Consider the following 15,000-nt stretch of genomic DNA (forward strand, 5'->3'; position numbering starts at 1 on the left):
CGGTGAGGGCTAGGAAAGCTGCGGGACTTTTATTTTATTTTATTTTATTTTATTTATTTTTTTTTTTATTGTGATGGTGTCAGGACTGGGTGGGGGAGAGAGCTGGACAGGGAGGGTTTGGCTCTTAAAGCTCCTTGCTTTATTAGCTGGGTCATCACATTTTTAGTTAGTCTACTGCAGAGCCTTGCACACGAAACAAAGACACCCAGTCCCGCTCAGCGCTTTGTATGATATAGAACAGAGTGTCAGAGGGCTAGATTTACAACAGGATTACAAAGACTTATGTCTTGTTTTTTTTGTTTTTTTTCTGAGCGTAGGGAAAGAAAAAAAGAGAAAAAAGAAAAACAAAAAAATGTTGAAACAAAAAAGGGTACCTCTGTAACATTTCAGACTGCCGGCCTCCAGACACAGCATTAGTCCTCTGTGTGTGGCGTTTGGCATTTCAGATCGACAGAACCCCACTTAAATAACAGTACTCCTCTCACTTCTCGTGGTTTTTTTTTTTCTTAGAACCCCCCCCCCTCCCAAAAAAACGTGCATAGATGCGCAAATTCTGAAAACCCAAGTCTCTGTAGCTTTTTTTTTTCTTTTTCTTTTTCTTTTTGGACTCGGGGGGTAATTAGTCAATCTCTTTCCAAACAACACAGACTGCCATGTTAACCTGTTTTTTTGTGTCGCACTCTCAGTCAGGAACGTGGAGCGCGGGATAGAATTGTGTTATCCGATCCGTTTCGCTAATAATCGAGCTCTTCCATCCCCTGAAAGCCTGGCAGTCTGTGTCTGCACTGATGCACATCAGTTCGTACTGTAAATGGACTGTCAGGAAAGTGCTAATTGTCTGAGTTCTTCCTTCCTCTCCCAATCGATTGGTTGGGTGCAGGCCAAAGAGCTGTGAAATTATCATTCTTCACAACGTGTCTTCTAGAATCTTCCCCTGAGCGCAGACGGTGACATAGCAACATTTATGGGGGTTTTTTTTGTTTTTTTTTTGTGCTCTCTTTGCTCTTCACTCAAAAATAATAACATCAGTTCTGTATTTACAATATTGAAATGTTTTAAAGATGTGAAGAAAATATGAGCATGGGGTGAGCTTGCTGCAGTCACAGTAACGAAAAAAAAAGAAAAAAGTGTATTTTTTTTTTTTTTTCTTTTCCTTTTCGTGGATTAGTCAGTAGCTTTGCTGAAATGCTGGCGGGAATCACAGGTCAACAGAATGAAAGCTCTCTTGGTTTCTTTAGAATGACTGTTATTTAGTTGAAGGGTTTTCTCTTTATGTCAAGCTTTCTTTTTTTTTTTTTTTTTTTTTTTTATTCTTTCTTTCTTCAAAGCAGCGTGGCAAGAACCGCATCTTCATGCAGTTCCATATAAACTGGTCAAAGTCAACCTTGAAAGTAGTATTAACTGCTCTTTAAAGCCCTGTGTCAGGTGAAACCCAGCTTAGTCAATTCAGAGAGAGAGCGAGAGAGAGAAAGAGAGAAAGGGAGAGAGAGAGAGAGAGAGAGAGAGAAAGAAAGAGAGGGAAATAGATGACTGAGGTCAAGAGAAGGAAGAAAAACACCTTTGCTGAAAATGTAGTAAAAGTTGCAAATATTTGTGCTTGTTAAAGAACTGCCATTGTACTAGCACTGTAACAACACATTTGAACTGCATACAAAAGGGGCATTTGAGTTATTTCTCTTGAGTTATAGGTTTTCAGTAGGGAATTACCATTCTTGGTTTTTTTTTTCTTTTTTTCTTTCCCTCCCCCCCCACCCCTCCAAGGAACATCGGTGTTCCAGATTACTGCCACGGATGCCGATGACCCCACCTATGGGAACAGCGCCAGGATCGTTTACAGTCTGCTACAGGGACAGCCTTATTTCTCTGTGGATCCCAAGACTGGTGAGCTCACGGCCGTGTCCCTCTCCTTTCCCGCCCAGAGGACAGCAGCCTCCATGGGCAGCTCTCACTCTGATTGCCTGTGTTTCGGCAATGTACCTCAAAGCCTTTTTTTTACAGTTTTGCAGGATAGGTCAAGTGAACCCAGCAAATGATGTGTGTGTGTGTGTGTGTGTGTGTGTGTGTGCATGTTAGTGTTTGTGTGTGTGTTTTATAACGCTACCATGTGGAAATAATGCATAAAAAAAAAAAAAACCCCATCTCAGCGGTATATTATAATTCTCAGAGTGATGTTTTGAAGAAAGAAAGAAAAAGAAGAAGAAGTCGATTGTAGTTTTAGGACGGCCGTGTTTTTCTGAATACATACTGCATCTCTAGCTAGTGAGATGAAATGCAATCAGCAGATGAAACAGCATAACACCATAGCCCAGAGAGACTAAGAGAAGCGGAGGACCCATAAAAATGGCCTTTCTGACTCAAAGACACGGACCTGTCTGCTCATGTTAGCCTGCACAGACCCTAATTGACAGACTCTTCTATTGTGAAGGGCCGCACTCAGACACGCTGTTCTCTGCTTTGAAGAAATATGAGAAGTAAAAAGACTCAAAGTGGTGGGGGGGGGTGGGGGGGAGGTCAGAGAAAAACCCAACCCTGTTCTAACAGAATGCACCTTTTGTTGTGATGGTTTTTCAAAGGAATCTAGTCAATATTAACAGAATGAATTTGGAGGGTATAAAGGGGTATAAAGTGTGCGTGTGTGTGCGCGTGTGTGTGTGCGCGCATGTGTCTGTGTGTGTCTTTGATGTTAGAGAAAAAATGGAAAGGACAGGGTTGTGATTATCTGGTGAACTTGATATGAATTTTGCCTCAGACATTCAGGATTTTGAAATTTCAAAGATCAATTTGGAAATGGATCATTAGTCTCTGTTGTGCCCTGCCAATAATGTGAATTCATTTCTCAAGTGCTTGGCTTAATAAGTAAAGCTGCATCACCCGAGGAAAAACAAAACAAAACACACACACACAGATGGAAGCTTTTTAATGTTATTTTCTTGATTGATTGTTTGCACAACAAGAGTATGGAATGAGAAAGTTGTTGTGTGTAGTGTCTACTTGTAAGAGTCAAATAATAATTTGGTTTCAAAGCCATCTTGCAGTTATTTTATTTATTTATTTATTTATTTATTTATTTATTTATTATATGCGAGCCAGAAAAAAAAAAAATCCAAGACATGGAGTCTTAGAAGCTTTGTGTCCACATAAGAGCAGAGATATCTTTGGCAGAGCAAAGCATCCTCTGTATGTGTGTGTGTGTGTGTGTGTGTGTGTGTGTGTGTTTGTGTGTTTGGACAATTACAATAAAGCATGCAATATGACTCTCACTGGCCTGTGAAAAGAGTGGACTGACGTTTGCTCTTCAGAATGGGTTGGAACTGTTTGGAACTTGCACTAAAATTCCCCCGTGTCAGGAGGACTGAGTGTGTTTGTCACAGTTTGAATGTGCCAGATGTTTGTCTCAGCTAGTCTGTGCCTGAAATAACTGCCTTTTCAGTTGTCGCAATTGTTATTTTAAATTTGTTCTGGTTGCTTGGTTTTGGTTTTTTTTTCTGTTTGTTTGTTTGTTTCGTCTGTTTTTTTTTCCTTCGGTGTAATGAAGTGAAGTCATTTTTAGCCAGGTGTCTGTGGTGTATATTTGTATGTAGAAAAAATGAATCATGATTATGTTCGGTGGCTCCAGGTTGTCTGTATTGGAGTGATGTGTGTATGCGTCCCTGATTTTCCATAATGTGTGTGTGTGTGTGTTTGTGTGTGTGTACTTGTTTTTGCTAACTTAGTTGGAAATTTACTGACAGCGCACGATTCTACCGGAAACAAAATCATAGTTTCCACTAGTTTTATCAAAAGATACTATTTTTATTGGTAAATGTAAATTGTGAAGTCTTTTCAGCTAGGACTTAGGGTCAGGTTTAGCTTTAGGGTCAGGGTTAGGCTTAGGATTTAGGGTCAGGGTTAGCTTTAGGGTCATGTTTAAGATTAGGACTTAGGGTCAGGTTTACCTTTAGGGTCAGGGTTAGGCTTAATTTTGGTGTTGATGTTGTTATTTTATAATCTTGTTACAAATGAAGACAATGGTGGATCTCCAGAATCATGTAAGGGGTGTGTGTGCGTGCGTGTGTGTGCATGTGCGTGTGTGTGTGTGTGCGTTACTGTGTGTGTGTGTGTGTGTTATTGTGACTTTGGTATTTAGTGCTAGACTGATGTGTTTGTGTGATTTTGGTTGTATGTACATGGTAGATATTTGTGTGTGACTTTGGATGTCTGTACTAGGCTGATGTGTGTGCGTGCATGTGTGCGTGCGAGTGTGTGCGTGTGTGTGTAATTTGTTATGTAATTTGTAATAAGCTGATGTGCATTTGTTCTGGCTTTACTTGGCTGATGTGTTTGCTTGCCCCAGTTTGTCTGTACTAGGTGTGTGTGTGTGTGTTTGAGTGTGTGCGTGCGCCTGCGCGTTTACGCACACGTTCACACGCACGTTTTTCTCCCAAGTCTTCTATATCTGAAGTGCATACAGTGATCCCAGGTTGAAAATGTCAACCTAGAGAGTGTTTGCCCTAGATTTGTGTTCCAGGATGTATAGAATAGATGGTCGTGTCCCTGGTTGTCCTGACCATGGTTGTGAGGTCGGTGCTGTAGCAGCTGTTCTCCTCTGTAGTCCTGTCCTCTCATCTCTGCCCCATCAGCGGGAACAGTGGCCCTGGAGATTCGGCTCAGCACCATCCCCTCCACCCCCCCCCCCCCCCCCCCCCCCCCCCACCCCCTACCCCCTCCGTGTAGCTATCAGCTGGCGAGAGCATCCCCAACACCAGAAGAAACAACCTTATTCAATATGTGCTGTACCGTGACATAGCCGCTCTCAAAGTAACATTCGGTTTGACTTCCCGCATGTCCAGGAAACCGATGCAGCAGTGCTAAGTGAACATGCTTAACTTATCCTCATTGAAACTTGATGTTAAGCTGTGAATACATGGTGGTAGATGAATGATAGAGGTTAAGTGATAATGTCACACAAAGAATTTTTTGGAAAGTTGTAGAGACATTACGGGCAATCGTCTTTGGAAAGGTCATGTATCATATCAAACACCAATTTTTTTTTTGTATATAATTGAGACCTGTCTCCATTGCTGTCGCTGAGGGTAGTTATTAGTGTTAGTGATAGAATAAAACCTAAATTCCCAAAGTAAGTGCTCAAATTGAAATTTTTCTCACAATCGGTTTTCATGTGTGTATGCCTAGTTAGCCTTGCGCAAATATATGCCAATTTTCTGTGATTGTTTCAGCTCAATGACTTGATCAAGATTTGTTTTAAATGGTGTAATTGTGTAATCACAGTTCTTGATTTCATCTCTGATGTGAAAAATATTTGCTTTCTAGCGCTGAGATCTCTTTTTTTCTCCTATAGAGTGGGTTTGTTCCCAACCATGTCTTTTTCTAAAGCTTACTCAGACCAAGATTCCCCGATCGTTAATCTACAGCTGGTCAGTCGTTTTGTGCTGTCGTACATTCTGATCCTTGGTTTTAAGATTATCATTCCTCAGTATGAATCAACGTGTAATCGTATTTCATCAGATAACGTCAGGGTTTAAGTAATTATATATGAACATTTATCAAGAAGAGAAAAAGTGTTGATCGTAAGAAATGGTTTGATGTCACGTGAACTGGTGGCTTTGATGTCCTGAAAAATGGTCAGGCTTTACTTTGATCAGCTGGACTTCTGAAAGGATTATGCACTGCACACTATCTCAGAGGTTTCAGTTTGTGTGTCAGTGTGTGTGTGTATGTGTGTGTGTGTGTGTGCATGAGTGTGTGTGTGTGTGTATGTATGTGTGTGTATGTATGTGCGTGTGTGCGTATGTGTGTGTGTGTGTATGTGTGCATTTTTGGACGTTATGTCTGTAGTCTATCTGAGTCTGTCTAATCCGACACTCTAAACTCGAGAAGAGTTTTCACACCAGGAGAGTGATAAAAAAAAGAAAAAGAAAAAATGGATGCTGCTATGACTCTTGAATCTCTTTTCCTGGCTGCGCAGTTACTGGAATTCTTTAATCGCTCGACTGGAACAGGTGCGGTGCAGCGGAATGGGAATTTTTCACGTCGGCTTTGTGTGTAACACATTATTTTGTAGCAGAATTGCTACGTTGGACTGGAGGAATTTTTGTAAAAAATTGCAGCAAAATCTTTTGTGAGGTGACTTCCTTTCCCTGACTGTTTTTTTTTTTTTTATTTACTTTAATTCGTTGTTTCATAGAAGAGCTTTGAAATTCATTTAATGTTTCCCTTGCTCTTTTTGTTGGTTTCATTCCGTCTAATGACATTTCAAGTCCATATGATACATTTAGACAGACACTATTAAAACGGACTGGCACGGACCACAAACTAATGATACCTCCAATTATTGGTCATTGTACTTGTAATGATGTTCTTGATGGCTTACTTGCTAAAAAAAAAAACTCAGTGCTAACGGCTGTGTTTTGTCTGACCTTCCTGCTACGCTGTGAGAGACACCACACTGGCAGACTATTAGCGGGTTATAAACGTCAGCAACAGCCGTCAACATGGAAAAAATTCAGTGCGAAAGTACAAGTTGAAGCATCTTGTGGTCTCGTTTGATAAAGTTGCTTTAGTCTGTTGATAATGTCTTTTCGGGGTCTGTTAAGCTGCTGTCCACCGCCCATTAATGTTTGAATCTCAAGTGTAGTTTTCTGTCACGATAGCCTCTCTATGTCACTTTTCGCTGCCAAAAAATGAACATCTATTGTGAGGGCATCTGTTCAATGTTGCTAACGGGCATTTTGCATTTTAAAAAAAAACAAAACAAAACATTTTACACCTGCTGCAATTACAGAGTAAATTATGCTAAGTTTGTCTGGGTCGTTGTCTCCACTAGATATGCTCAATTTCATTTTGGATGAGTTGTGGAGTTGTCGAGAGGACATTTGATAGTGAAATGTTCTTGGCATCTTTAACCACTGTTTCTGGGGGGAAAAAAACCCAATAATATATAATATATACAAGCTTATCAGATGGGATTGAAGGTAATGTTGTCACGGTCCAATTGTAATGCACAGATTGTCTTTATCTTGTTTTGCATCAGAGTCTAACTGGGTTTTGGTCTGTTTGCTCACTGCCTGTGGTTGGTGGCTACTTCCTGAATAATATGAGGCAGTTTAACGTGAACATTTTCTTTTTTTTTTCTTTTCTTTTTTTTTTTTTTTTGGTGCATATTCTGATGAAATCCCCTGGCCTGGCAGGTGCTATCTGCCTTTCGATGTGTTGGGAGCAATCTCTGTGACATTCTCTGGGGCTGAGCACAGTCATATGTTTATTTGTTCTGGCAGATTGAGGTATCTGCTTGCATATTTTTCTCCCTCTTTCTCTTTCTGCTTCCACAACTCCTGTCCTATTTCAAAGGGGTAAACAACGCACATCTGCAAAAAAATATGTCTCTCGTTCGGCTGTATATCAAACAGAAATTGAAATTCTCTCTTTCTGTCTCTCTCTCTCTCTCTCTCTTTCTCTCTCTCTGTCTCTGTCTTTCTCTCTCTCTACCTATCTCTCTTGCTTTTTGTTTCTTTCTGTCTGTCTTTCTCTCTATATGTGTGTGTCTATGAGGGGAGAGAGAGACAGAGAGAGAGAGACAGAAAGAGAGCATTTGCTGGTTTATCCAGTTGTTACAGCGTAGTTGTAAGTTGTAGTACTGCTTCAATGTTCCATGGAATTTATGACTCACCTCATACTACTTATGCTGTAGATACATTTTAATAGAGTCTTCTGATAGCTGTATTTCACATCCTTCAAGGTTGTATAGTCAACTGGAAAATTATTGAAAGGAGAAGTCGGAAGGGTAACCTTGGGTTCAATGACTCCAAGCATAAAATGCAAGGTGGCGTGGTGGATATTCTCAAAGGTTTAGGTTTTTTTTGTTTGTTTGTTTGTTTGTTCAGTCCAACACACCCTTGTGCTTAAAAGAAATTTGGCATTGTTCATTTTGCTGTGTTTGTTCGTGAAGGTTTAGTTTTTCTTTGTTTTTTTTTCCAGTCAGTACTACATCCATATAAAGAACATCCACCTGAAAAAAAAAATGAAGGGGTATCAAACAAAAGCCTCTCTTTCGGGGACTAATCAGGTTTTCCATGAGAAAGCCGAGATTCGATTACGGGTGTACAGTTCTTTCAGAACAAATCTGTCTCTCCTACTGTTAATATTCACCTTATCGATGACTTGCCTCACTGTCCGCCCCCTCTGTGCCTCATCCCCTCTACCAGAGCAGCAAACATCCAGCTCTAATGCACATCTAGCCGCTGGAGTGGTCGAGCAGTCGAGTGCTCCTTTCCTGCAGCACTGGGATGATGGGAGGGTGGAGGCAGAGGAGGAGTGGTGGTGGTGTGTGTGTGCATGTGTGCGCGTGTGTGTGTGTGCGTGCGTGCGTGTGTATGTGTGTGTGTGCGTTTGAAGGGGGAGGCTGAGACGTTCTGTATGTACAGGTGCACCATGCAATCTCAATCTGCTCTTCTCTCTCCTGTCATCCCTCCGTTTTCCCTGTTCCTCCAGGGACAGGACAGGGCAGATGGCACACGGTGCTTTAAAGTCTGTGAAGCGTGAGCAAGAAGCTGGCCAGTGTGCCACGCAGAGATGTGGACGTGGAGGAGAGGACACACACACACACACACATAAATAAACATGGACACATGCATACATACACGCACACACACATAAACACACACACACACAGGCATGTTAGTATGTACAACCATATGCATAGCAAGGTCTGGTTTGAAATGATGGGGTGGAACCTCCAACAAGTGCCTGCAGGAATCCAAGCAAAGCAATCCGGTTAGAGATCTCAGGCAGCGGCGTAACACGACACTGCACTCACAGCTGGATACTTTCATTTTGGATTTACTGAGAAAATGCATATCCCAGAGTGCTTTGAGGCGTTGCTGGACTCTCTGGCCCCAACCCACCCCCACCCCACCCACCCGGCAGCTAATCCGAGATACCATCAGTTCATTTTGACGTTTACCCGTTTTGACTTCAGTCACCACCATAATTCAATTTTGTGAAATATCATCCTAATATTACATGTTCACATATATCAGCACTCAAACGATTTTAGGTTCAGAAAATAGGACTGATAGCTGCGTTTGCTGATGGAGCGGCTTCCTGTAACTGTAAGGGAGTGGAATGTGCAAACGGAGGAAAAACCGAGACTCTATCGGGGTGAAAAGGTTGCCGTGCCTGCCGGTGTGATGGCATGATCGGGGAGATCGGTGACACGACTCCGATCTCATTAAAGCAGCCCGGGAAAAACGACGGGTCATCTGTTTGCCTGCTGCGGAGTCAAGAGGTCTCATTGTAAAGTGTGCAGTGGAGATCGTTAAGAGGCGCGGGTTTTCTCAGAATGTCGTTGTTAGCACAGGTTCAAATAATGGAGGAGGAGAGCAGACTGGGGTCACAGTTTGTGCTTAAATGTGAAAACGCTAAAGGAAATTTACCGAGGACTTTTAAAAATGTTTAGATGATTTTTGGTGGACTGAATCACGAATTCTACGAAGATCCCAACGATAAGAATTTTACAACGTTTTCAGTTGTCTGGGCTTGGTGTGTGTGAGGTTACTGTGAAGGACTTAATTCATTCGGGGTGTTTTGTTTTTGTTTTTGTTTTTTTTTTTCTGGATCTGCATAGGCATTATCAGGACAGCTCTGGCCAACATGGACCGGGAAGTCAGGGAACTCTACAGCGTCATCATCCAAGCCAAAGACATGGCCGGCCAGGTGGGGGGTCTGTCTGGCTCCACCACAGTCAACATCACTCTGACTGACGTCAATGACAATCCTCCCAAATTCCCTCAAAGTATGTCAGTGTTTTTCTCTTCGCTCCTGCCGCCAAAACATCTCCATTCTCTTCTAGACGTGTAAACATTTGGCAATTTGAAAAGAAGAGGACAAAATCTGTGTCCGTAAATGTCTACCATAATGAAATTCACTTCGAAATAAGATAGCAATGACTATCACGGTAGTTGGCAGGGGAAAAAAAACAAAAAACAAAAACAAAGCAATAGCGCGAAAAATGACCAAGCTGTTTATTTCAGCGGAGGTATTGATGTGTTCCTTTAGTTTGTTGATAAATGTGACCGTTATAAAAGGCAAAGCAGTCATTGGGTTGTTGCAAAAACATATTGTATTGATTCTACAAAACATATCACTCTTTACAACCTAGAGAACTACCAACTCTACGTCCCTGAATCAGCTCAGGTGGGAAAAGCGGTGGGTAAAATCAAAGCGGACGACGAAGACCTCGGAGTCAACACCGAGATGTCGTACAGAATCACTAACGAAGAAGGCGCGGCCATGTTCTCCATTACCACCGACAATGACAAGAGAGAGGGTGTCATCTCTCTGAAGAAGGTTTGTTCGAAACACCCGAACACGTCATATTCTGAAAGAAAGATCTGACGTGTGTAGCGTATTCACGCTTGTTCTCTCATATTATTTCCTTTTGTTGAAGAATCCTGTGAGGTCACTTTGCCTTTTCACTTTCTCGTTACTTCTGTTCCATTCAGCCCCTGGACTATGAGAAGAAAAGAGCCTATTCTCTGCACATAGAGGGAGTGAACACACATCTGGACCCTCGATTTTCCCACCTTGGTCCTTTCAAAGACACAACCACCCTGAAGATCATCATTGGAGATGTGGATGAAGCTCCCGTGTTTTCTATGGATTACTACATCATGGACGTCTACGAGAACTCTCCTCCCGGGACTGAGGTCGGCATGGTGACGGCACATGATCCCGACAGCACCAAAAGTGCGGTCAGGTAAGAGCGCTTGAGGGTTCTGATGTATCTGACCGGAGAGGAGCTTTTTTTAAGTCCAGATTTACTGACACTTTAATACGCATGAGTGCTTACGAAAAAGTTGTGACAGATACTATCATGAGGTGGTACACAAACATCTACTGCTTTGCAGTAGGCAGTTAATGAGAGTGGGGGTGAGGTCTATCCAAAAATTGGACAGAATCACAAAATATGTGCTTGTGGAAATATATCGATTTTTTGTCGTATCAGTGTGCCAAAAATTCCACTGCTAACTGCATGTGCGTTTTACTCACTTCTGCTGCTGGACATGAATAAGAGAAACACTGATAACAAAAACAAAATCTTGCACAGTTATAAAGAGAATCCAAGACGCTTCAGTGACCAAGTCTTTTTAACTGACATTTTCCATAGCAACACACACTATACTTCTGAAATCTTTTTCACAAACACCCATCTTTTAGTCATTGACAAACATGCACTATTCAAAAAGTTTAGAATAAAACTAGAGTCACTCCCTGGTTTTCAGCTTTATTTAAGGAAAGGAATCACACTTGTCAACATTTAGACAACTCACAAATAAATGCACATTATCTGTGAGAAAAGCCAAATCTAATTATTATTTAGACCTAATTACCAGCTCTTGTACAAACCCTGCAAAATTTTGGAAAGCAGTGAAGCCTAAAATAAAACAGAACAACTAATTCCGTACCTACACATATTAAATATGGTGATTGTTTGATTTCTGAACAGAATGAGGTTAGCCTTGTTTTCAGTAAACACTTTGCTGAAGCTGGGCGTTTATTTGAAAAGAATACAAAGGGACCCTTCTTATTGATGGCAATTGCGTGTGCACCACGAACCATGTTGCTCAGTTAATTTTTCAACCATTCTCTCCTAATGATGTAGGCTATTCAAGGCATTACAAGCCATTGATACCAGGAGTTCAAGTGGAGAGGATAAATTAGATCCTTTTTTTCTGAAACTGTCCGCTCCAAATATCACAGAGCAATTAACACATATATTTGATCTTTCTTATCTCGCCCGCCGTATTTCCTAGTGTTTGGAAATCAGCACATGTGACTCCTTTTCATATAGGAGGTGATAGAGACGATTTCGATAATCACCGCCCGGTTTCCCAGCTACCCTGCTTAGCAAAAATCTGAGAATCTTTGGTCAACAATCAACTTGAGTCACTCCTCTCAAGTCACTCAGTATTAAGTCTGGATTCAGAGCTAATCACAGCACTATCTCAGCTGTTACATTAGTTACAAACAATACAGTTTCCGCTCTAGACAACAAGAAATACTGTTCTGCCCTGTGCTGTGGATTTGTCAGAAGCGTTTGATACAGTTGATCATCCTGTGCTCCTACAAAGATTATACAATACTGGTTTGGATGGAAAGGCTTGTGATTGGTCTGTCTGAGCGGCTTCAGTGTGTGAAGTTGGGAAATGTCCAGTCTGAGTTCTTGCTGCTATCTAGGGGTGTTCAGCAAGAATCAATTTTGGGTCCTGTCCTCTTCACCATTTATATTAATGACATTGTCTCTTCACTGAGTGGTTGTCATGTCCATCTTTATGCTGATGACACTATAGCGTGTTGTACTGCTGACTCTGTTCAACTAGCCATTGAGAACCTGCAACTTCCCTTTCATACTCTTAAGGAAACCCTTATTAATCTTAAACTAGTACTTCGTGCAAACAAAATAAAATTCATGCTGTTTACCAGAGCTAGTAATATTGACTATAATAGTTTGCATTTATCCCCTGCAAATGGATTCAACATTGAGAGAGTCAATAAATATAAATATCTAGGCATCTGGCTTGATGAGAAACTCACATTTAAATACCATATAGACAATCTCTTCAGTAAACTGTGACAAAAATAGGCTTCCTCTACAGAAATAGAAAACAGCTTCCTTATGATTGGTAGGAAAAGGATTCTTGAAGCCAGTTTCAATTTATAGAAATGCTGCTGCTTCCACCCTCAAACATCTGGACACAATCTATCATTCTGCCCTCAGATTTATTACTGGTGATAGCTATGGTACTCACCATTGTGTCCTTTATACTAAAGTGAGTTGGTCATCTTTGGTAGAGAGGCAAAATAATCATTGGTTTTTGTTTATTTACAAGGCCATTGTCGGAAAGTTGCCATTTCTCAAGGATGCTGAACCGGAATTCTAGACCTTATCAAACCCATTCAGATGACTGGTTTATGTTTATGGTCCCTCATGTTCGCTCTGAACTTAGAAAATTTGCCTTTTGTTTTAATGCCCCATCCTCCTGGAATGATCTTCAACACACTCTAAAAATCAGCTCTTTACCTTCTCACAGCCAATTCACATCCATGATCATAAACCTCCCCATCTCAATCTGTGACTGTTTTAATTGATTTTAGCTGGAATTTCTACCCGTCTTTTGATGGTATTTTATTGTCTTAGTTTGTTTACTGTGCTTACTATGTTTTATCGTTTTTACTATGTTTTAATTATTATGTTTTATTTGTATTTGTAATCTCGGCAGCATTGCAAATCAGGGCCACCCTCAATGTATTCCTGAGAATAATATAAAGGTTGAATGAATGAAAAATGACATTTATGACAACTATTGGATGTTTTCACGTCATTTTCTAACTGCATTTAAGGCTAATTTGTAAGTTTAACTGCAGAGGTTCATCAAGTTTGAATGTTCTGTTAATATAAATATGATTCAATTCATTTCTGTGTGGACCAAACCTTTCATCATTATGTAGGTACTCTATTGACCACAGTGCAGATGGAGATTCACTATTCAAGATTGATGCCAACACTGGACTCATCAAAACCAGGCAGAGTTTGGACCGTGAGCACGAGGCCTGGCATAACATCACTGTCATGGCTTCAGAGGTTGGTAAGTACTGCAGAGCTTCCAGAATCTTCTGCATACCAATCCAATTTGACATCTTTTACTAGTAAAACATTGGAACGCATCAATTATACAACCATTTGGAGAGACCTTAGAAAATATTCTTTAAAATCAACATGAATAGAACTGATATAAGTATCGTCATCACGTTTGGTTTTATCCAACCACTGCTGTAGTGTTTGGCTATGGAAATATCGATTATTTATTATTGTGGTTATTGTACACAACAAATGTGTAATAATAGAAGGAAAGGTATTGCATGGGGTTTGTTGCTGAGGCAGCATGTGGCATGAGGGTAAAGGTGTACAAAGTCAATCAATTTTTCGCTTTTTTCCCCCCCTTTTTTTTCCTTCTTTTCTTTCTTACTTTTTTTTTTTTTTTTGCTTGATGCTTATCTAAGCAATTACCCTTTCCTTTACCCTCTTTTCTACACACCGGTGTTCAACTAATGGGCTGCAACTGCCCATCGATAATGTCGGCTGACACTGTGCTGATAATGTTAAGGAAACCATAATTAATCTGAGTGGGGTGTTACAGAGCTCAGCCGCATCACATATGACAATAAAACATTCATGAAATTTACATTCAAATAGACAACGTGAGCATCTGCTTCTGCCTTCTCCCTCTCTCTCTCTCTCTCTCTCTCTCACACACTCTCTCTCTCTCCCTCTCTCTCTCTCCCTCTCTCTCTCTCTCACTCTTTCTCTGTCTCTCTCTCTCTCTCTCTCTTACACTAGAGTCTTTCATTTGTTTGAGTAAGAAAAAAAAAGCAGCGGTTAAGCGTTTGTGTAAAACCTGCTGGAAAGGAGGTTTTGTGAAGGGCTACGGTAGGTTGTTGGAACATCTTGAATAAGACAGAGGCCCTCCAGATGATCCACAGTGCAGGAATAAATCTATTGCACTGGGGAAATGTGAACTGATCCATATGTGAAGACAAAATAGCATCGGTATAGGATAAAGGAGAGAGTACGTCTTGGTTGTGGAGTGGGCAGTTGTAGGACAAATGAGAGAGAGAGAGTGAGAAAGAGAGAGAGAGAAAGAGATTAAATAAGCCCTGGCTCACACTGTAGTATGAATATCGATCATTGTGAAATTGTCATTTGGTTCTTCCTGTTGTCGGGAGACATATATTTCCACCGTGGCGTGACAATCAAATTGTCTTTATTGTTTTCCAGACAACCCCAGTCTTGTGAGCTATGTACCAGTCACCGTCCAGGTCTTGGATGTTAATGACAACACACCTTATATTGCCGCGGACAACGACATCATCGTGTGTGAGAGTTCCAAGTCAGGCCAGGTTAGTTCTCCATCCTTCACCTCCCCCCCTCACCTCTCTCTCTCT

At 41.1% G+C, this 15,000-nt stretch overlaps 1 protein-coding gene across 1 annotated transcript in view; it reads left to right on the forward strand.

Annotated features, from left to right (window-relative positions):
* Positions 1–15,000, forward strand: part of cdh18a (cadherin 18, type 2a) — a 44,783-nt gene that overhangs the window by 20,939 nt on the left and 8,844 nt on the right. The window contains exons 3-9 of the mRNA XM_030773098.1: positions 1–2; positions 1,762–1,881; positions 9,623–9,790; positions 10,157–10,344; positions 10,500–10,753; positions 13,507–13,643; positions 14,834–14,955. The exon at positions 1–2 is cut by the window's left edge and continues 293 nt beyond it. Of these exons, the coding sequence (XP_030628958.1) occupies positions 1–2; positions 1,762–1,881; positions 9,623–9,790; positions 10,157–10,344; positions 10,500–10,753; positions 13,507–13,643; positions 14,834–14,955 (991 nt within the window). The remainder of the gene's footprint in view (positions 3–1,761; positions 1,882–9,622; positions 9,791–10,156; positions 10,345–10,499; positions 10,754–13,506; positions 13,644–14,833; positions 14,956–15,000) is intronic.

The sequence above is a fragment of the Chanos chanos genome, chromosome 5 (genome assembly GCF_902362185.1).
Source record: "Chanos chanos chromosome 5, fChaCha1.1, whole genome shotgun sequence".
In the NCBI taxonomy this organism is placed as follows: domain Eukaryota; kingdom Metazoa; phylum Chordata; class Actinopteri; order Gonorynchiformes; family Chanidae; genus Chanos; species Chanos chanos.